Source organism: Lactuca virosa, chromosome 9, assembly GCF_052849685.1.
Source record: "Lactuca virosa cultivar CGN04683 chromosome 9, Lactuca_virosa_CGN04683_v6, whole genome shotgun sequence".
NCBI classification, from domain to species: domain Eukaryota; kingdom Viridiplantae; phylum Streptophyta; class Magnoliopsida; order Asterales; family Asteraceae; genus Lactuca; species Lactuca virosa.
This window is the reverse complement of record NC_136434.1, coordinates 96,511,977-96,533,893: the sequence shown is the minus strand read 5'-3', so window position 1 is coordinate 96,533,893 and position 21,917 is coordinate 96,511,977. Positions and strand designations below refer to the sequence as shown.

At 34.0% G+C, this 21,917-nt stretch overlaps 2 protein-coding genes across 2 annotated transcripts; both read left to right on the top strand.

Moving 5' to 3' along the window:
* The first annotated feature begins 257 nt into the window (after positions 1-257).
* Positions 258-4,719, top strand: DFC (DHFS-FPGS homolog C). The gene is made up of 16 exons (XM_079071605.1): positions 258-513; positions 758-960; positions 1,051-1,262; positions 1,346-1,411; positions 1,695-1,804; positions 1,914-1,974; positions 2,065-2,148; positions 2,300-2,356; positions 2,477-2,537; positions 2,674-2,720; positions 2,815-2,892; positions 2,982-3,467; positions 3,545-3,623; positions 3,703-3,858; positions 4,137-4,342; positions 4,440-4,719. The coding sequence occupies exons 2-16, from the start codon at positions 792-794 to the stop codon at positions 4,497-4,499; spliced, it is 1,932 nt and encodes a 643-aa protein (XP_078927731.1). The 5' UTR covers positions 258-513; positions 758-791; the 3' UTR covers positions 4,500-4,719.
* A 4,108-nt stretch (positions 4,720-8,827) lies between these two features.
* LOC145138641 (glycosyltransferase-like At2g41451) lies at positions 8,828-13,266 on the top strand. Its single transcript, XM_079072686.1, has 11 exons — positions 8,828-9,310; positions 10,595-10,744; positions 10,844-10,896; positions 10,979-11,087; positions 11,199-11,333; positions 11,447-11,491; positions 11,567-11,754; positions 11,982-12,123; positions 12,330-12,376; positions 12,509-12,596; positions 12,794-13,266. Exons 1-11 carry the CDS (start codon positions 8,963-8,965, stop codon positions 13,052-13,054), a joined length of 1,566 nt encoding a protein of 521 aa, XP_078928812.1. The 5' UTR covers positions 8,828-8,962; the 3' UTR covers positions 13,055-13,266.
* The last annotated feature ends 8,651 nt before the right edge of the window (positions 13,267-21,917 follow it).

Below are 21,917 nucleotides of genomic sequence, written 5' to 3'. Positions count from 1 at the left end.
TTCGGTTTTACCAAATTCTAAAACCAAACCCAAACCAAAATTTTCGATTTTTGACCCTTATACAAAGCCGCAAAGGCTAGTCGGGGCTCTTCAAAATCTCATTGCTAGTACCGGTACATCCTATTTGGTTATTATTCAATACATTTTGCTTCTCGGTATTTTGGGTTTGATATCAAACCCCTAACCTGTGTGGTTTGTCTACAGGTTGATAGTGCAAGGACCACTTCTGCAACTTCTTGATAAGATTCTTCCGCGAGTGGGATACACATTCTGACATACATCAGCACCACACCGATGGAACGATTTTGCCGCCCCAAAATCTTGCCTAGCATAGTTTCCGTTCACTCGGTCGGGGCTCGGGACACTTCTCTGATCTCTCACCAAGGACAGAGGAACCCATTAATGGCGTCTCATCCTATCCCTCTTCGGCGGCTCTAGCCTTACATCACCCGTGTAAAAGATCGAACACAAGTTCCTTTCCCGGAGCCCTAGGTTCTCCTCTGTTTTTGCCAAGTGAGTTCTTCAACTTATAATTATGAATTTGGGCCCCTTAACTGTAAATATACTTTCTTTTGTCGATCCACAATACCTAATTGTAAGCTAAGAATACTCGGTGTGGCTTTTACTATTGGATATGATTTGCGAAGTATAGAAGAGTTGTGAATTGTCAAGTTCTACTTTTTAATTTACGAATTTTGTTTAGAATCCAGTTTTGTTACTTCGATTGTTCTGATTCCAACATCCTTTAACATTATAGTTATCCGCTATTGAGCTGTGGGCACAGTCGTCTAATGCATGTACACTCGAACACTTACATGAGGCGAGGAATACTTGGTGGGAGGGAACTCCTGCACGTTGATAGAAGAACATGGGAAATTCAACATTCTACTCATTTTCTAAATGCCTACAATCTCACTGCACTTAAAGCATTTCATTCACTTGAGAAGAGACATCAGAAAGGTATACATGACCCTTACAAATATTTTGTCTGATACTCGGAATAAACACTTAAACAGAAACTTAAAACCTAGCAAAATCCAAATGTTTCAGGATTACAATATGCAAACATGTCTTCTCAAACTGTGCTAACAAGAAACAGTAGTAGTGTAGCCAGTGAAAGCTTGCAAGAGTTGCATTCACCATTTACATACGAAGCTGCCATGGAAGCGCTTTCATCTCTGATCACTGGAAAAAGACGTGATGGAAATGCAAATACAGATGCTAAATACAAGAAGCTTGAGAGGATGTCAATGTATGTCCAGGTAACTTGATAATATGGAAATGTGTCATGAGAAATGCATATCATAGATATCTGCCTAAATATTATTATGATTTTGTATTTCAGATATTAGGCATAGAGAAACAAATTGCTGACCTTAACATTATCCATGTTGCTGGAACCAAAGGAAAGGTACATCTACATCCATTTGTTTATATCTTTCTGAATTGTTATCAAGTCATATCTTCAATACATAGAGATTTCCATTTATTTTCTCTTGGTGCTTGTTTTTTGTTTTCTTCCATCAAGTGCTGAATGTATAAATGATGATAAATCTGAGTAAATGACCATTTTACCCTTTCTCTCTAGAAGTGATGGTGAATAACAAGTGACTATAACTGTTATAATGACAAATTTTAACATTTCTTTGGACACTCTTTTTTCGTTTCTTCTGATAAAGTTCATAATATATCAGGGTTCAACATGCACATTTTGTGAAGCAATTTTAAGGGAGAGTGGTTTTAAAACTGGCTTGTTTACTTCTCCACATTTAATTGATGTGAAAGAAAGGTTTCGTCTTAATGGGTATGTATCTAGTTGTGTTACATTTTTTCATTCTTTTTACATCATATAGAATTATCCTGTATATCTGTTTTTAACATTTTTATTCTAAATCTAAATGCTGAATGTGTAGGTTGGAAATATCCGAAGGGCAATTTTTACTATATTTTTGGGGTTGCTGGCATCAGTTGAAGGTATTACATCATTACTAAAAATAGTCTGATGAACTTTAATAGCTGGTTCTGATATGTATATATTTTTTTCCTGGATATGTAATTTGGCAGGATAAAGTCACAGAAGACCTGCCAATGCCTCCACTCTTTCAGTTCCTTACTCTACTGGGATTAAAGATATTTGTATCCGAAAAGGTATAAAATTTTAAATCTCTAGTTTCATTTAGGTTTTTAATTGTGCATAGCATGCAATATGTTTTAATGATCCATTCCCAACCAAACATGACAATGGAATGTAATGACTCATTCCATTACCTTGCTTATTCCATTACTCTGTTCATTGCAGGTCGATGTTGCTATTATTGAAGTTGGTCTTGGAGGGAAAAACGATTCAACGAATGTGGTAATACACCTTTCTTTTACTTTTTTCTTCATCTCATTGTTTATCATTTTTTTTTTGGGTAGAAAATGTTTTAAAAAAAGCCCTTTCTTTTTTTTACCTGAAATCTGATCACCATTGCAGATTCAGGATCCTACTGTGTGTGGCATTACTTCTCTTGGTTTTGATCACATGGAAATTCTCGGTGAGTTCTCTTCACACAATGTAACTAACTTTTTTACCAAATAACCCAAATCAAAATGTTCATAAGTAAATGGTCAAAATACACATCTCTTCAACTCTTGACAAGTCTGATATAGTGGTTAGTGCTTTAACTGTAGGAGATACTCTTGAAAAGATTGCTTCACATAAAGCTGGGATATTTAAGGTACAAAGAAGTAGGTACATTCAAACTACTCTACATATGTGTCTCTGATAGTTTTCCATTGTTAAAGTATTTTTTTTTAATGTCTTCTGTAAAGCCTCAAGTTCCTGCATTCACTGTACCCCAACTTCCTGAAGCAATGGATGTTCTTAACCAGAGGGCACATGAAGTGGAGGTACCCTTAGACCCTCTTTTTTTCTCTGTATGGATAAAGTTGGAAACAATAAGAAACTAAATAGCTTCCTTTCCAATAATGAATGTTAGGCTCCATTGCAAATAGTAGCACCACTTACATACGAAAGGTTGAAAGGGGTGAAGCTAAGTCTATCTGGTGATCACCAGCTTGCAAATGCTGGGCTTGCTGTTTCTCTTTGTAAAAGTTGGCTCAACACTACAGGAAACTGGGAAAAATTGTTCCCAAATGTGAGTTATAACAGTTTACCAGAGGCATTTTTGAGGGGTCTTTCAAGTGCATATCTTCCAGGAAGGGCTCAAATAGTTCATGACTCGTGTTTGGGGTTAAATGATCAAATGGGATCTGATAAAAGTTGTTGTGGGGAGTTGATCTTTTACTTGGATGGAGCTCATAGTCCTGAGAGCATGGATGCTTGTGCTAAATGGTTTTCTAATGTTGTCAAGGAAAAGATTCATAGACCAGTCTCATCTTCCTTTTCTAAAGGTGAAAACGTGGAAGACGTTTGTAGTAATGGCTGCATTCAACAGGAAGAATCTAAAACAATATCCAAAAGGGTAAAAATCATGATTGCACATTTTGTTATATTAGTTAAAACACAGCTGCTTATGTAATGTACATGTTTGTTTATCAGATTCTGTTGTTTAATTGCATGGATATGAGAGATCCAGAAGTTATTCTTCCAAGACTTGTGGATATATGTGCTTCATCAGGTATTTCATATTATATATGTTTTTTTTACTATTGCTGAATATCATTTTTTTAAAAAATAATTTTCATTAACATGAGCAGGTTCTGATTTCTCAAAAGCAATTTTTGTCCCAAGTATCTCAACATACAGCAAGGTTACTTCTGGTTCTTCAGACATCCCTTTGAGCATCCCCTCAAAGGATCTGACATGGCAGTTCAACCTCCAAAGAGTTTGGGAAAGAATTATTCATGGAAAAGGTTTTTTACTTTTTTTTTATTATTAAGCAAACAAAATCCCACATTCTAGAGACTAGCGGACCCCACTAATTTTTAAGGCCCCATTTGTTACACATGACAATTGACATGACATAACAGATTGACTGAGACTAATATCAATGAAACAAAAATTGCCCAAAACGTTGTCTATCTCTCTCTCTCGCGTGTGTGTGTGTGTAAATGACGAGAATGCCCTTTCTCATCTTTATCATTGGTCGGGAATAGGCTACAAAGGTTTTAACATACTTGATGCATTGCAGACATTGGGGTAAACAAAAGTGTGAAACTGAAGATGGAAGCTGTTGAAAATTCACCACCTCCTGAATTCCTGTATGATGATGATGATATATCTCACTGCAATCCTGCAAATGGAAACTTTAGTTGCAGTGCAGTTTTTCCATCACTACCCTTGGCAGTTTCATGGTTAAGAAAATCTGCTAGAGAAAACCCTTCACTTAGGCTTCAGGTAATATTCCAAACAAATGAAAATTTACCAAATAACCCCTAATTAACAAAAGGCTGTTTGTTGAGCGACTAAAGATGGAAAAATTAATTATTAACAGGTTCTTGTAACTGGATCGTTGCATCTTGTTGGTGATGTCTTGAAGCTACTGAGGAGGTAGTTATTAATTATTATGTCATCTTTGAAAATTCTTATACAAAAAATGCTATCAACATTTAAATGTTCAATTGTAAACATCACGATTACTATTTTTGACTTATACAAAATTGAAGGAAAATCATGGCAACACTTCTAGACTTTAGTTGATAATGAATAATTCAAAATGTCTTGTATAACTATATTGTATCACATTTTTAGCATGTACTTGTTCATTTTCTCAAGTGTATTGGTTTTTAACCTTTTTTTTTTTGGTATTTTATATTTACCCCCCAACTTTAATAAAACTGTAAGTTGGGATAATAGCATCTTCAATCTATGCACCAAATGTTACACTCAACTTGGTGTGAACACCAAATTTGATTTTGTTCAATGGTAATGAGTGAGTTATATGAGTATTGTTTTGATTAAATTTGAAAGAAAATGTTATACCACTTATATCTTGAGAAATGTACTCAAACTATTATTTCACATGACTCTTTAATGTTTAATATTAAAAATCAAAAATAAGTTATACAAAGCATATCATTAAATAAATCCAAATCATTAAAACGAGTCAAACACTGAATTTTAATCTAAGAAAAATCACAAAAAATAACAAAAATGGTTAAATGGGTGGTCGACTTGACAAAACGAAAAGGCCACCTTTTTGGTATTTATAATGACAACTCATTCATAATATTTTTGAGCACAAATATCTTTGAAAATAGAAAAACAAAACAGAAAAAATTTATATTATTATTATGCAACATGTGAGTGTATTTCATAATCTATTAATGTATTTTGTAATATATAAACCGTTAATAAACGTGTATTTTAAAATATATCAGCTGATTTAAAAAAAAAAAAAAAAGTTTTGAAGGTTTTTTTTTTTTTTTTTGGTAGACACCATTCAAAAAATTTATTTCGCAATTACATTGATTTTTTATGCGAACTATAAATAAATTTATATGATCATTGTAAAATGATCTCATCCATTTTTGATATTTTATGATTCTGCTTTGAATCGTTTTTAATATTCATGTTATCATATTTTAGTTTTGTAAATGGCACAATTATCTCTAAAACTAGAACAGTTTTAAGAAACAATAAAAAAATAATTATAAATTATTAAATCCATTAAATAATGAAAGTATTTTTTTTGGTATTATGTGATTGTCTTTTTAGTTTGTGTTTTTGTGCATCTATGTGTAATAGCTAATAGGAAACAAAATGCCGTAACCAATAAAAGTCAGAAGTGATGGACGTTTTCTTTTAACTTTGAGTAAAAACAAGTGTTGTTTTTTCTTGGTTAGACTTAGAACATGATAGGTTAGATCCAACATGTCATGTTCTTACACCTGGCGTCCTTCACTCCGTAGTGATTCAACCATACATGTGATTGATTTAGCGGTGTATTTGATTTTGAAACGTGGTATGCACAGTCTAATAAGTAATAACAACAATATCACAACACCGCATGAATTTTAATTAATACTCCAAAATAATTATCAAAGCCAAATTTAGAATTCTCATTAATCCCCTCGAATTTTCATATACTTATATAAGTGGTTAGGAAATCATTATTATCAATGTTAGAAAATACATCCTTTTCTTTATAGGTAAGTAAACAGTTGTTAATAATTGTCATCATTGTGCAATTACTATCCATTCGTTACACCATCGGTGGGTTGAGTATTTGTGATCGTTAATTTAGTCACTAATCTGATGCTGCCATTGTGTTGATAATCCTTATTTTTCTTTTTTGTTTATTGCTTGTGAGAAAATATCTGTCTTGTAACACCAACTTTTTGAGCCTTTGATTTATGCATGTAGGAAGACCTCGAATAAAGCTACAAGGTATCAGAGAGTAACGTTACATACGTAAATAAAAACACGATGTTTTGTTAATTATCTTATGGTGAATAGATATTACTTATTTAATTAATTATGTTGTATGCATTTGCCCCAATCCACTATGGTTTGAAAATTCATGAGCACATTTGCTATGTCCTTCCCCAATCTACTAGGTGTCACACTAGCTAGTAGATTGTCCATATCGAGGAATTCTCGTACTTCTAGTATTTACCATGATTTCATGCATGGCAAAATGTTAATCCAAGAAAAAAAAAATCATAAACTGTAGTTCTTAACATAGAACAATTTAGCAGACAATGCCACAATGGTAGTATAACCTACATGCATGCTACTTGTTTCCCTGAACTCATTATAGTTTAAAGTTAAACACTAATCTTAGTATCTACTACCTAGTTTACTTAAACTTATGTTATACAAATTAAAACATTACTCTTTAGGCCTGTTTGAAATAACTCCACCATTTTAAAGCGAAAGTCCCATGGTTCATCAAATTTCAAAAATGTATTGTTTCTTAATTAACATCTCAAAGGATCATAAAAAAATAACACTGAGACAAGTTTACAAGTTTGTCAAGTTTTACTCTAAATAAAAAGGTCTTCATTTGTACTTATCTCCTCATCATAACTTCTAATATCATAATATCATTCATTTGTCTCACACATAAAAGAATAAAATTGGAGAAAAGTCTAGCGAGTAAGATATGGCAGAAGCAATACAATAATTTTTTGAGATTTAACAATTACGTTTTTCATTGCAATAACCTATAATGAACAATTAAGCTCTTCATCGAAACATCTATAATGAGCAATTATTCTCTTCATAAAAAAACATATATAATGAGCAACTATGCTCTTTAGATAAAACATTAGGGACAAGGGTGTCGCGTTGATTTTGAAAGCCATGTGTGAAAAATAAAATTGGACCCCTAAATATAATTTTTTTTATATATAAGCAAAATTAATTCATACGGTGATAACTCGATAAATGTTATAAAAACAATCGAAACAAAAGAACGATAATACGATATATAAACTTAGAGAGTTACATCAAGCCCGATGCTATCATAGCATTATTGCAAGCAAAACTGTTCTTCAACTCTTCATAATCAATATTTTCCAATATCTCATTCTCAATAGCTATCATTGTCCAATCATTAAATATTAAATATTTCTTTTGACTTTGTAGACCGGAAGTAAGACTTTAACAACTTTAATTTTGATCTCTATCAACACCTGTATTATCAACATTAATATTTTTTATTCTAAGAAGAAACTGAGGTGTATTTTGGACAAACCTATCAAGAGCCCCAATTTGAGACCTTAACTCTCTCTCTCTCTCTCTCTATGCCACAAACAAGAACATAACTACAAAAACTAAGGGGAAATAGTAATTAGAGAAATCACTCAAAACAGGTCTCACATTTCATAATGCACTAATGTGAAGTTAGAAATTCAGTCATTCATAATACATGTGTTACCATGTTACATTCGTTAATCCACGACAACAATCAGAATATAAAAATGAGAGGTCGTCAAATTTAGAAATTAGAAATAGTGAAACACTTGTTTAATTGCAATTGACAATAAAAAATCAGAGCAAAGTGCAATACAAAAAACAAGAGGTAGAGTCCAGCGGAATCAGAAAATCAAGAAACATAAACGTTGTTTGAGCTTTGCAGTTGCTGTGAATTTGAAAGTTTGGCATTAGAACAAAACGTAAGCTCTTGTTTGCCGTAAATTTACATTAGCCCAAATGCAATTTTAATGTTAAGCCCAATTTTCCAAAACGTGAGTTGTTGCAATTTTTAATTATAACATAAACTATTTAAATTAGAAAAAACATGAGCTTTTGTCTTTTTGATTACTGGATTGTCGATTGTTAGACACTGAACTGAATCATATGTAATATTGGTCCCCTCCACGACATAGACCAGAACGGCCACCCACCTCGCACACCCTCAAAGACACCCATGATTAAGGATTGTTGGAAACTTAGTGTGGTGATCATCAATGTGCGGTTTTTCATCCCAAATCAGTGGATAAACATGATGGTTATTTCCAAATATTCATGAGTTTATTTGCCATGTGTTGCATTCATTGTATTTCATTCCAATGCCTTGAATGAGTCTTAGATTTCATCTTTATTGATCCTAGAGTCGAATTAGTGGATTATGGAGTTGATTTCTTGGTAAAACCACGTCTGATGTGAATGTACATGCTTTGTATATTCGACATGACTTTACACATGACTTTATTAATTATTGGTACGTTTACAAAGCTTTCATAGGTTAAGTCACAACGATGATATTGGATCCAAGGTATTTCACAAGGAAGCTTTAAAGTCATACATAGGGAGATGGAAAGTTTGGATTTTGGGGGTCGAATTTACAAAACATAGAATCTAAATACCCCTAAAATATATAGAAGCTGTAGGATGCATCAAACTTTTATATTTAAGTTTAAAACTTTAAATATAAGACGGCAACACCAAGACACCAACAGGCAACAACAAAACGGCTCTCCTTCTTTCAGTATTTCACACACCCAAAGCCCACAACAAACGCTGTCCATTTCCTTGCATTCTTGATTCTTGTATCATCATCGATCATCAATGGCGGGTCTATATTCTTCTCTCAGACCCGGTTCCTCGTCGTCATCCTCAGCACAATCTTCTCAGTTTTTCAATTCAAAAATCTTGCTCTTACTCACAGTTCTTCCGCTCTCTCTAGCAGCCTTCGCCTTCCTTCTCCAATGGCGTGGCGAAATCGATGATCCAACAACCCGGTGGGGCCCCAAAGATCGTCTTGAGTTCCCGGGTATGGATGCTTCTACCTCCCCCGAACAGCTTACGCGAACTTCTTCCTCGAATTGTGCGGATCTATTGGGTCAAAGCCGCTCCATTTCCTTCCCTTATTATAGGGATTGGAAATTCAACTACAAATCCGATCTAAAACCTAAGGTATCATCCAGACATCCACAAATTTTATTTTTTCTCTTCGATGAATTCTTTGGTTGATTTGGGAAAACGAGATTGTTTTTTATTGATCATGTGCTTGTCTTCAATTTCCCGTTTGAACCCAAAAAGTCATAGTCTATTACTATATGAATTTCAAATAATTGGTATGTTAATCTTCATGGATATATTTGTCGTGGAATCTTTAGGTTTTCTGAAGATAACTGCGATTCAAATTTTGAAAAAAAAAAGGTGTATGCTTGTCTCAATGGGTTAGGGCTCAATATCGTATCTGATATATCATAATTCAGCGGCATTTACAATGTTTCTTCCTGAAGCTAGTAGGATAAAAGTGGGATCAAATTATGAACCGATGATATAGTAACCTAAGAATCTACAAAACCCTTTGCTATTTTTCCATTGCAAACGCAATACATAAGTGTATAGGCCAAAGGAAAAGGGTGTCACATTTCCCACTTGGGAAGTGGATGGAGAAAAATAAATGACTAATTTGTAAAAAGCTAGCACTTAATTGGGGTATGCCACATTTCCCAGACTTTCTTTATTAAGTCACATTTCCCTGATTTTCTTTATTAAGTCATTTTTTTTGTACTAAGTCAAGAAGAAGCACCCATATATAACGTACTGGATTAAGGGGTTGTTTCTTTCATTTCTCATTAAATCCTATGTAAATAAAGTGGCTGAATTGGTAAATGATGTCTAACTGGATCAAGTTATGGGCTGTTTCTTTTTAAACCTGAATGAACTGTCTGAATATAGTAAAGAACCATTTTACCTTTCTATTTAGAAATGACGATGATGAAAAAATCTGTCTATATAGAAGTTGCTATAGACTGAAATTTTTATTTTATATAAGTAATGATACAATTGTAATTATATTTAACTACAACATCATTAGTACCTTAAATTCAACACAAATTTTCATAATCAATAAAATAAAAACAATAACCTTGCAAATAAAATAAACTATAACCAATTCAATAAATGAACCAGTTAACTCTAGTAGGATGGGCTAGGATGCCATTCTGTCTTGATTAAGTCAAAAAGAAACAGCCATAAATAGTTGTCCAGATTAGGTGCTTAAATCCATTAAGTCAAAAAGAAACACCAGCTAAGTAGAGCTTGTGATAACAAAAAAAAACTAAAAGATAGGCCATATTTATATAATTACCTGACCACTAACTTAATAACTGTAACATGTTAGACCACTAACTAAAAACTCCTAAGACCCACTAACACTCATTATACTGAAAAATCTTTTTATTACAGATATGCATTACTACAAGTACTTCTGCTGGCTTAGATCAAATATTACCATGGATCTTCTATCATAAAATCATTGGTGTTTCAACCTTCTTCTTGTTTGTGGAAGGAAAAGCCGCATCCCCAGGTGTATCTAAAGTCTTGGAGTCTATCCCTGTGAGTTTACATCTACTACAAAGTTTTGATCTTTCATAACATATATGATATGTGTTAGTTTGTTTTCCAATAAACATATTCAACATAATTTATTCACAGGAGGTCAAGGTGATATACAGGACAAGAGAACTTGAAGAAAAACAAGCCAAGAGGTTAGTTACATTTACCCCCCTTTTTTTTAAGTATTCATTTTGTATTTATAAATTCCTATGAAAACCATATTTTGATCTTCAGTCGGATATGGAATGAGACATGGCTTTCAAGCTTCTTCTACAAACCATGCAACTATGAGTTGTTTGTCAAGCAGTCCCTTAATATGGAAATGGCTATTGTCATGGCAAGGGTATCATTACTTATCTTTAAAAAAAAGAAAAACTTGTATTTTCTTTTGTTGTGAATTTGTGATTAATCTTTGTGTACATTTAATAACATGGTCTTTTCTGTTCACTTGTAGGAAGCTAACCTGGATTGGATCCTTCATCTGGATACTGATGAATTGATACATCCAGCTGGCACTCGTGAATACTCTCTTAGAAAGCTTTTGTCAGATGTCCCTCAAAATGTTGATATGGTTGTGTTTCCAAATTATGTAAGTTATGTTCATTATGGCTCTCTATTGATTGATATGTTGTTTTTATTTTTTTTTATTTTAACTTTAAGCAGACACTTTGAATTAGTGATATTCTGTGTCACATTTTGTAGGAGAGCAGTGTAGAACGAGATGATATAAAGGATCCTTTCAGTGAGGTATAAAACTCGTTTGTTTTGTTGGATTCCATGGGAATTGGAATTCAATTCCATTCTAATTCCTTATTTCTGCAGGTGTCAATGTTCAAGAAGAATTATGATCACCTACCAAAAGACACATATTTTGGGAATTACAAAGAATCAACTCGTAATAATCCTAACTACTTTTTGACATATGGAAATGGGAAGTCTGCTGCACGTATCCAACATCATTTGCGTCCTAATGGTGCACATAGATGGCACAACTACATGAAGACTCCAAAGTAATACATACCATTTCCCTTACTCATATTATAGTCATATTACATCAAATCAGCTACTACTACTTGTTGTCTATTGAGTCGTTCTTTCTGCATTAAGTCATAAAGAAACACACACATATATAGCCTACTGGATCAAGTATTGTATTTGTCCCCATTAAGTAGAAAAGAAACAGCAGCTTAGCAAGTGGATCTTTAATAAGTTTTATGTATGTGTGGACTGGATGTAGTGAGATCAAACTGGATGAGGCTGCTGTTCTGCATTATACATACACCAAGTTTTCAGATCTGACATCAAGGCGTGACCGATGTGGCTGTAAGCCTACAAAAGAAGATGTTAAAAGATGCTTCATGTTGGAATTTGACAGATCTGTGAGTATTGATTTTGAAAGATAGTGAGAAAATTTAACTTGTAAATATTAGAATTATCATGACGATAATGAGCAAATAACCAACTTTAACTTGAAAACTTTGCAAGAATGTAAATGTTGCAACTTCATTAGAACATCCTAATAAGTTTTTAATTGGGATAATTTGTCATATGATCTTGATGATCTCATTAATTGTGCTGGCTGCAGGCTTTTATAATTGCATCAACTGCAACAGAGGAGGAGATGCTAAGCTGGTAAGAATTTCTGTGCTTTTTTTATATAGTTTGTATTTAGATTTGATGAAGTGATACCATAATGTATAGTCATATATCTTGCAAAAAATGTGAATAGGGCCTTTACTACTTCTTGACACTTAAATTCTACAGGTATCGTGAACATGTTGTATGGACTGATAAAGCTTTAAATATGAAACTGATGAGGAAGGGAATTTTGACTCGCATCTATGCTCCTATGGTAAGTAGTTTTTATTTCTCCCTTGTATACCCTCCCTTTTGTGACTTGTTTGGTATGATGGAATGGAATCACAAATAATTGGAATCCTTTATTCTATCTTAACATTCCATTCCATTCTACTTTTGATAGTTTTGATGCATGTACCAAAAACTGCCCAAGTTTATTTATTATTTTGTTCATATCTCCTACTTGAATAGGTGATTATGCAAGGATTAAGAGAATCTGGCACCTTCACTTCTTTAATTGCCTCTGCACAAACAAGTAGTCTACCAGAACCCGAGGTTTTGTCATCCGTTAATGATGGTAATATTTCCTCTAAAACCATTGAAGGATCAGATACCCTTTCAAAGAAGACTGAAATGACTGGTAGGAAAGTTCTAGAAACATCTGAGGTGATTTTATTGGCGGTTCCACCACTTCCTCCTCCAACCATGGATGATGATGATGATGATATATGAAGTGATGATTGTTTAGTGTGAATGTTCCCGATCTTTAACCAAGCGTGATGTACATTTTAGATTAGATTAGATAGGAGGTTAGATTCACAGAGGTTGTAGCAGTATTTACAGCATTATTCATGCACTTGGCCTATTTGTCAATTGATTTCTCATGTATACAAAGTAAGATCTCTGTTGTGATTCGGCTTTTTGAAACCTTTGATGTTTTTTTATCTGCCTTTCGTTATTTCTTGCTCTTTTGGAAACCCTGTTGGCTCAGCTCATATATCGGTTTATAGGTACAAGTTTTTGGAAGTATGTTGCCTCTTAACAGAATTAAACAAACCAAAACAGTCATTTGCCTAAAGTACACTACCATTTCATGCAATTTTACAGTTGGATAATTGTTGTGCATAAGCTTATCTTTATAGTAGTATATATCTTTATTGCTATAAAAAAACATTTTCATCAAACGTTGAATTTTAAGAGGTACAAATGAATGAGCACTATGTACAACTATTTCATCAAATCCTACTCTTTTATTTACATCCACCCATATCGTAAGTTTCCTTCATCCTCATAACATTTGAAACTTTCTTTATTTCCCTGATCCTCATATGATTTTCGTTTTGCAGTCATTTTATTCCATTGAGGGCTTAAATAAGTTTCTTTCATCCTCAAATCATTTTGATTTTTTTTTCTTGATACTCATAGCATTTCAGGTTTGTTATAAGTCCATTTTGCCAAGAATTATACATTTTCTGGAGGCATACATCACAAATGAGTTCTACTTTCTTACGAGAATAAATCATACACAAAAATTCATTCTCAATTTTTTTTTCTATCATTCTCGTGAGAATATCATATTTGTACGTGTAATTCATGTTCTTTTTATTCTTTCATTATATCATTCTCTGATAATGTATGTGTTCTACTTGTTATTTAATCTCATTCTCACAAGAATGTGAGACACATAGTTGTACTTTATGTTTGTCTTTTATTTTATCATTCTCATGAGAATGGATCAAATTGGGTGGTTTTTAAAGTGATTTCGCTTCAAGGATATCTTATTCTGCCTATGAAGTTAGTAATCAATCATTTTGTGTGTCATCATGTTTCATTCTTGTTTATAAAGATTGTCATTGATTTATTAAGTCGACATTTGTACCTCGTTTTTTATGCATCTTTTGTGCGATCGATGGCAAGTGAAAAAGATTAAGGGTTGCATACGAATGATTTTCCCCTTTACGGTTAATTCTCCTTTAATGAAAATCATTAGATCAAAAGTTAATCAATGGTCCACAATTAGAAAATTTCATATACATGAAATTGTTTCTCTACCACCACACACTACAAAACTGTGAAGATAGATTTGTAGCCCCCTTGAATGCCAATTGTATCTCTACCACCACCCACTACAAAACTATCAAGAGAGATTTGCATAACACATGGTACCAAAAAAATATACACCATCATTAAATAATCTTCTAACCATTCTAAAAAAACTAAGCTACATTATTGAAAGAATACATTTTTCATTCTTGAATTCTATGAAAGAAAATATTGTCATTCTTGAAAGAATATGTTGGAACCTAGTAGTTACATCAAAAACAATAAAAGGCTATTGAATTCTAACAATTCCTAAAAGAATACACTTCATGCTTGAAAAGAAACACTTCATTTTGAAAGAATACACTATCAATCTTGAAACGGTTTGCAAAATGATTTTGTTATTCTTGAAAGAATACCCGTTCTTCTCTTTCTCGTCTTAATTGAACCCAACCCATAATCTTTTTCACTTGCAGTTGATCACACAAAGGCTGCATAAAAAAATAAAGAATAGAAGTGGACTTAATACATCAATGCCAATCTTTATAAGGTCATCCACACCGATACAATACTAACTCATCTTTCAATTAATTCACATAAGCTTTGCAATTATACACACTTTCAAAAATGGTCCCCACTAACACCTCAACAATTTTATATATATATATATATATATATATATATATATATATATATATATATATATATATATATAAGCACGATAATTAGTTTACTTAAGTAAATTTAAGGTGATTAAAGATGGTTAAGTTCTATTTAAACTATCAATGGTGGTGTGAAATTCATGGAAAATAAAAAGAATGAATTATGTAAATGAAAAATCATGAGTTAATGGTAAGGTCTATCACATAGTCTCAAAGATGATGTGGCATTGCAAATACCATCAGTTAGAACCGATGTAGATGGTATAAGCAAGAATGAAATAAAATGAGAAATAGAACGACCGATTTGACCTAATTAAAATAAGCCCATTTTGTCGTGAATGCTAAACAACCCATAGATCATAAACAATCTAAATGAGCATAAAGCATTTTAATACAATTTCTTTTCATAGAACTTGCATAAATGAAGCAATTTAAAATGAAAATCAACTCATTGCAACATGTATCTACCCACAAAAATTCGAGTTAAGGTCAAAGCCTTTGCACAATACAATGAAGTTCAATTAACATTAAAAAGAATGAAAAAAAAAAGAAAACAAAAAAAACCCAAAATCGAACTGAAAAGCCATATTCCAAACCGAGAAAAGAAAACGAATAGATTGCAAGACCGGACTAATATAGAACAGGAGCAGTTCGAAAAGATCATTCCAAATGAGGACCGAATAAAGAAAATGGATATCCGATATAGAAAAACCAAGACCCAACCATCGAACTAACGAAATGATCAACCATCGAACTAAAGAAATGATCGGTCCTGGACCTTTTTGTGATCCTTTAGGGGGTGTTTGGGAGTGCTTTTTGAACTAGAAAAGTGTTTTTAGATAAAAATGCTTATTTGCTTATAGTGGTGGTAAAATTAGTTTTTTAAAAAGTGTTTGGATAAACTTTTATAGTGAAAAAGCCAATAAGTTAAAAAATGTTTGGCTTATGGAAAAGCTATTCTGAAAAGTGTTTTTGAGGCTGTCTGTAACGCCCGGGTTTCGGGGCTAAACATTTTTAGACGATGTAATAGTCTAGGTCAACTATTGTAACTCTTTTGATGTAATAAAGATGAAATATTTGAGTATTTTGTGAATTATGTGAATTTATATGCTTATTATTTAATTATAAATGTATAATTAATAAAGAATAAAAATAAGCGTCAAAATTAAAGTGTGAGATAAGCCCGATATCTTTACATAAAGTTGTAGTGGTCGAAACAAGGATTCCGGAGATATAAAGAACGCCGAAATCCGAGTTATAACGAAGAAGTTATGACTCGTCGAAGTTTCGCGATGGAACCGACACGATACCGAGAAGCGTAAATAGTGAATTTACGATAGAGCGAGTTTTAGCCTTAGCGATCTAAACGAAAGTCGTAGAATACGTTAAACCGAGAGCGTCCATAAAAAGAACGCCCAAATCTGACTTCGTATGAGGAAGTTATGATTTTTCGAAGTTTCGGCTTAGCAGTGTACAACCCGAAGTTCGAATATTAGATCGAGCGGTTTTAGCCAATGCAACCTAAACGAGAATCGAAGGTCTCGTTAATAGTAGCGTATCGATAAAAAGACAGACGAAAACGGACGTCGGATGAAGAAGTTATGAATTTTTAACGGACCAATCCTGTCCCGGCCTGTTAAAAATATAACTTTTAAAATAAAGTCAAAATTAGCCAACAACGTCTACACGAAAGTTGTAGAGTACATTCCCACCTACGCGTGGATATAAAGAATGTCGAAAACGGAGCTCGTATGCGAAAGTTATGATTTTTAGAAGTCGGAAAGGGAAATTACGAAATCTGCTGCTCGATCGATGACGTGGCCAAATCTCAGTCGTCGCTTGCTGAGCACGGTCTCGCTTCGGATGAAGGACGCGTCACCCTCGCATTACGCCCAGCGTCCGAGCTCGGAACGCGCCGGGTACGCGAACCCCTCCCTCGGTCCAGCTTAAGCCACGTCGCACCACCGAATGCTCGCCACCTCGCACCTTATCCGAAGCTACGCGCCCCGTAGCTGCTGAACGCGCAACGTAAATCCGAGTTGCTGGCCCCTATAAATAGCTGCGAGATTTCCTGAAAAATTCACACCAATTCACTTCTCTCTCTAACTTGCTTTCTCTCTCTAGCCTATTTTGAGCCCCCTAAACCCTAGGAAAAATCCCTAGCACCCTAAGGAAGCCCCGAGGCTCCCGGAGTCCCGAGAAAAAGGGTCTTTCGGTTCCGAAACACTGCTCCAAGCGAAGCCCGGTTTTCTTTAAAATCCGCTGTAAGTGAGCTACGCCTACGCAATTTTTAATATAACTTTTAAATAATTATAGTAATGTTATTAGGTCCTTAAAATAATTATTTGGGCTATTATTATGAGTTATATTGAATGTTATTTTACACTTATATAATAATAATAATAGCTAGACTATTAATTAGTCACGGTTAACGTTAAAACTAAACTCTAGTGGTATTAATACTAGGTTTTGGTCAAGGAAAAATTGTTTTGAGATAAAGAAGCGCTGTTCAAGTACCGAGTCACCACCTAATCAAGTAAGTGCATAGTTACTTTCATCTTACACATAGATATGAAGTATTTAATATAAATTACGTGCTATGTGTGCATATTGTCTGAATACTTGCTGTTTATGCTGATGAAAGATTTTTATACATGTTTTAAACGATTTAAACTGTATATGTATTTTATATCTACAAAATGTTGGGGTAAAACATGGATAGATGTAATAGACGATGTGTGATAAAATGACGAGAGGCCTCGATGTTGTTGTTGTTGATTCTGTCATCTAGCGGAGTATGGATGACGACCACTGACTCTTCTAGACAGTCCAGTGGAACGCTAGCAGGCTCGCAACCTGTAGGTGTTTGTGAACGATGTGTTCACCGGTGTACTCCATCCCCCTCATGGTTGCCTTTAGGACATTTATTGCTGAGGAACCCCCTTAGCAGTAGTGTCCATCCCGATGATGATCCTTAGGCTGGGTCCCTTATGATAGGTGTTTAGGGACGTAAAGTGAGGATAACGGGAACGGGTAATCGGGTTATTGTTGATTGATGAAATTAATAAACTTATTTATTGTGGGTTGAAAACCATATGTGCTCACCAGGCTCCTAAGCCTGACCCACTCAGTTTCTTGTATTACAGGTAGTGGCGCACGAGCATATATATAATGTTTGGGATGAGAGATTACGGATATAGGCCTGTAGATATGAATAAATGTAGTAAGGCTTATATTGTATTGTTTATGCTTTTGATTTGTATCGAACATGACATCCTGAGGTTTTTAATGAAATACATTTCTACGGAAATGTTTTGATAAATCTTTATCATATTTTATTTTGGAAACAAATTCCGCAACACTTTTATTTAAAATGTTACTCTGATTTTTAAACAAAGCATAAACAAAATTGATCTTTTCTGGCCGTGAAAATGGGGATGTCACACTGTCAAACACTTTTTTTAACTTATTAACTTTTCGAAAAGCCAATAAGCAGATAAACACTTTTCAAATGCAATCCCAAACACCCCCTAGCATAAACATTAACGGTTTTAACAAAAAAAAAGTTTTTTTGTTTCAAATAGATTGCCCTAGTCATTGGAGTATATACTCAATAGACTAAACTGCACAGATAGTCCCTGTGGTTTATCGAAAATTACCACTTTGGTCCAAAAATGTTTGGACTAGCACCAAAGGTCCAAACTTTTCATTTTGTTGCGAGTTTGGTCCTATTTGCTATAAACTTTTTCATAAAGACGAATTTGCCCTTACTTTTTACTTTTTCAGTTTTTTTTTATTATTTAAAGATTTTTCTGATTAAAAGAAAAATAAAAAAGAAATAATTTCCTTCTATATTTTATTTTTATAATTTTTTATAACAGAAAAAAATAGAAAATAAAAATGCAAACTCTCTCTTCTCTTTCTCTTTTCTTTCTTTCTCTCTCTCTCTCTCTCTATCTCTCTCTTTCTCTCTCTCTCACAAACACAAACACAAACACAAACACAAACAGCTGATCAAATCTCTTCATCGGTATCGGTCCTCTAAATCCACTATCTTCAAGAAATCATTCTCAACAATTCATTCAAATATCAAATATCTTCATCGCTATAAAATCAATTAAATAACTTCAAACAACAAATCGTTCAAGTATATTCATCTCATCGGCTCAAAATGGGTCATTTAAGCCCACCGTCTTCAACAAATCATTCAAAAATAAAACACTAAACATCTTTATTGCTAACAACCTTCGTCAACACCAAAGACCCTCCATCTGCTTCTGAGTTTATTGAAGTTACAAGCATCAAGATTTCTTTTGATTTCATCTTTTTATTCCTGATTTTCGAGTTCAAAGGAGAAGCCCTAAATCTATAATTGTTATTCTTCACCTTTACATTATACAGTTTGATATAGTGATTCATATTTGAGCAGAACCCAAACACAAAAAAAAAAACTCACAAAACACGATTGAATCCAAAAAGAGGTTTCTGGTGAAGCACTGATATCCGATTACCTCCTCTGCAATCTAACCCAATCAAACCCAAAATCGATTATTCTGAACAATTGAACATCTGAAATAAATGAAAAGGATAATAAGTGAACTTGTATCTAATTGATACTCTCACATGAAATTTCTAGGGCTAAAAGCCCTAAAATTACTTCTGGAAAATTCGAAGAAGGGGGATGTAATGTGAGATTGTCGCAAGTCGGTAATCTTTAGAGTGTGTGTGTGTGTGTGTGTGCATGTGTTATTAATTATCAGAGAGAATGTGTGTGTTTAAGCTTCTATGGGAAGAAGGCAATAGACATGAGAGAGAGAGAGAGAGAAAGAGATATGTTACTTGGATTTGGATGGCATTGTGTGTAACCATCGATGATTGATCATCGTTATTTTACAATGAGCTTGAGGTTAGGATCTGGTTTGGTTTTTGTTCATATTCTCCAGTGAGAAAGAATGGGTGTGCCACCACTGCTAGCAACGGCGATGCCTGCCTCCTTCATGAGGACTCTTAATATCTCATACCTAGTCTTACTTTGCTTCCTCATCATCGACATATATACCAGAGGTTTGGAGTGTCCCAAAAATTTGGGTTTCTTTAAAATAAAAGAGAAACAGAAAGGGAGAAGAGAAAGAAGAAGAAGAAAGGGAGACGAGGACAATAACAGGGGCGGTGTTGTTGTATTTTTTGGTGGTTGATTTGTGGTGGTTGGAAGGAAGAACGGTGGTGAGGATCTGATGGTGGGTTTTGAAGAAGATGATGTATCTTCTTGGTATTAAAACGAGAGAGAGAGAGAGAGAGAGAGAGAGAGAGAGAGACCAAACTTGCAACAAAATGAAAAGTTTGGACCTGTGGTGATAGTCCAAACCTTTTTGGACAAAAGTGTCAAATTTGAGCAAACCATAGGGATCATTTGTGCAGTTTAGGGCCCGTTTGATATCTTGCTGACTGGGTCCGGTCAGCACTTTTTGACTGACTCGGTCCGGTCAGCCCAATCAGCATGTTTGATACCCACAAAAAAATTCTTCTGACCCGGTAAATAGCAGCTGACTCGGTCCTATTAAAAAATGGAGCTGACCGAGTCTCTTATGCGTGTTTCTCATTTTTGCCCTTTGCCTTCTCCATCGCCTTCCCCAATCTCAATAACTTCTGTTCGTCGGCAACTTCCTCCATTGAACAACCCTTCTGCGATCTTCGTCCTCACTCCTCTCGTGTTTCTCGATCGTCTTCAGCCTCGCCGACCACCTCTTCCATCGTAGTCCTCTCCAGCACGACCCACCTGCTGTTGCCATCTCTCTTGTTCTCCTTCCCATCGCGATGAATCCAAACGAGATTTCACCCCCATTTCTGTTAATCAAGCTGCAGGTATAATTCTCTTTCCCTTTTTTTTTCTAAAAATTTATCAATACTTCTTTATGTATCTACTCTCTCCCTAACTCATTCCTAATCGATTGCAACTGCCCTAACCCCTTATGTTAATGAAAGATTTGGTTGTTGATCAATTTGGCGCCTACTGTTGAATATCATTGCCCCTTTATTGTAAGATATGGTTTCAGATTCATGATGAGATATTGGATTCTCTTGATATATTTTCCTTTTGCAGTTTTTTTTTTCCAGATACATAAACCATGAGTGTGCATTATAGTTCATAGTTCACCTGGGATTTCTCCTAATTGATAATCAAGTCTGCATTCATCAGTGTTCATTTAGCTCATTACTTTTAACCTTATAGTAGGTGAATCAAGTATCTTGATTTAAGTTTTTTTTTTGTTTGATTTTTGTAGTTGGATAGGTTCATACCAAGAAAATAGATTTATTTTATTTTTATTATTATTATTATTATTATTATTATTTTGTAGTTGGATAGCTTCTGTTTAGACCTTGAGTATGCAAACATATTCAATGGGTTTTGATTTTGTGGGGGAATTTGCGATTAAAAGTGAACGATGTGGTGGAGAAGGTTAATGAGCAAAAGGACCCGATGGTTTTGCTATCTAGGTTATTGCAAAGAAATTTATAAAAAAGCTATATTTTTTCTTTTTCATACGTGCACTACATATCAATTTACTTTAGTTTGTTGGTTAGTTTCTTTTTAAAACCTACATTAAATGGCAATGTACTTTTTTTGTTCTTTTGTCATACCACTAAAAAATATAATAGAATGGTAAAATGGTCATTTTCAACAGTCAGCACAACTAGTCAGACGCATAATCAAACAGTATGGTTTCAGTCAGATATCAGTCAGACTTCAGACCCAGTCAGGCTCTAAGTCAATCATCAAGTGTTTGTTTATTTTCTGCTGAACGAATTTGAATGGGAGCTGATCCATACAACAACAATTGGCGTTTTAAAATGTTGTATTTGACAACTATATAATGCATGAATTGTTGTGTATG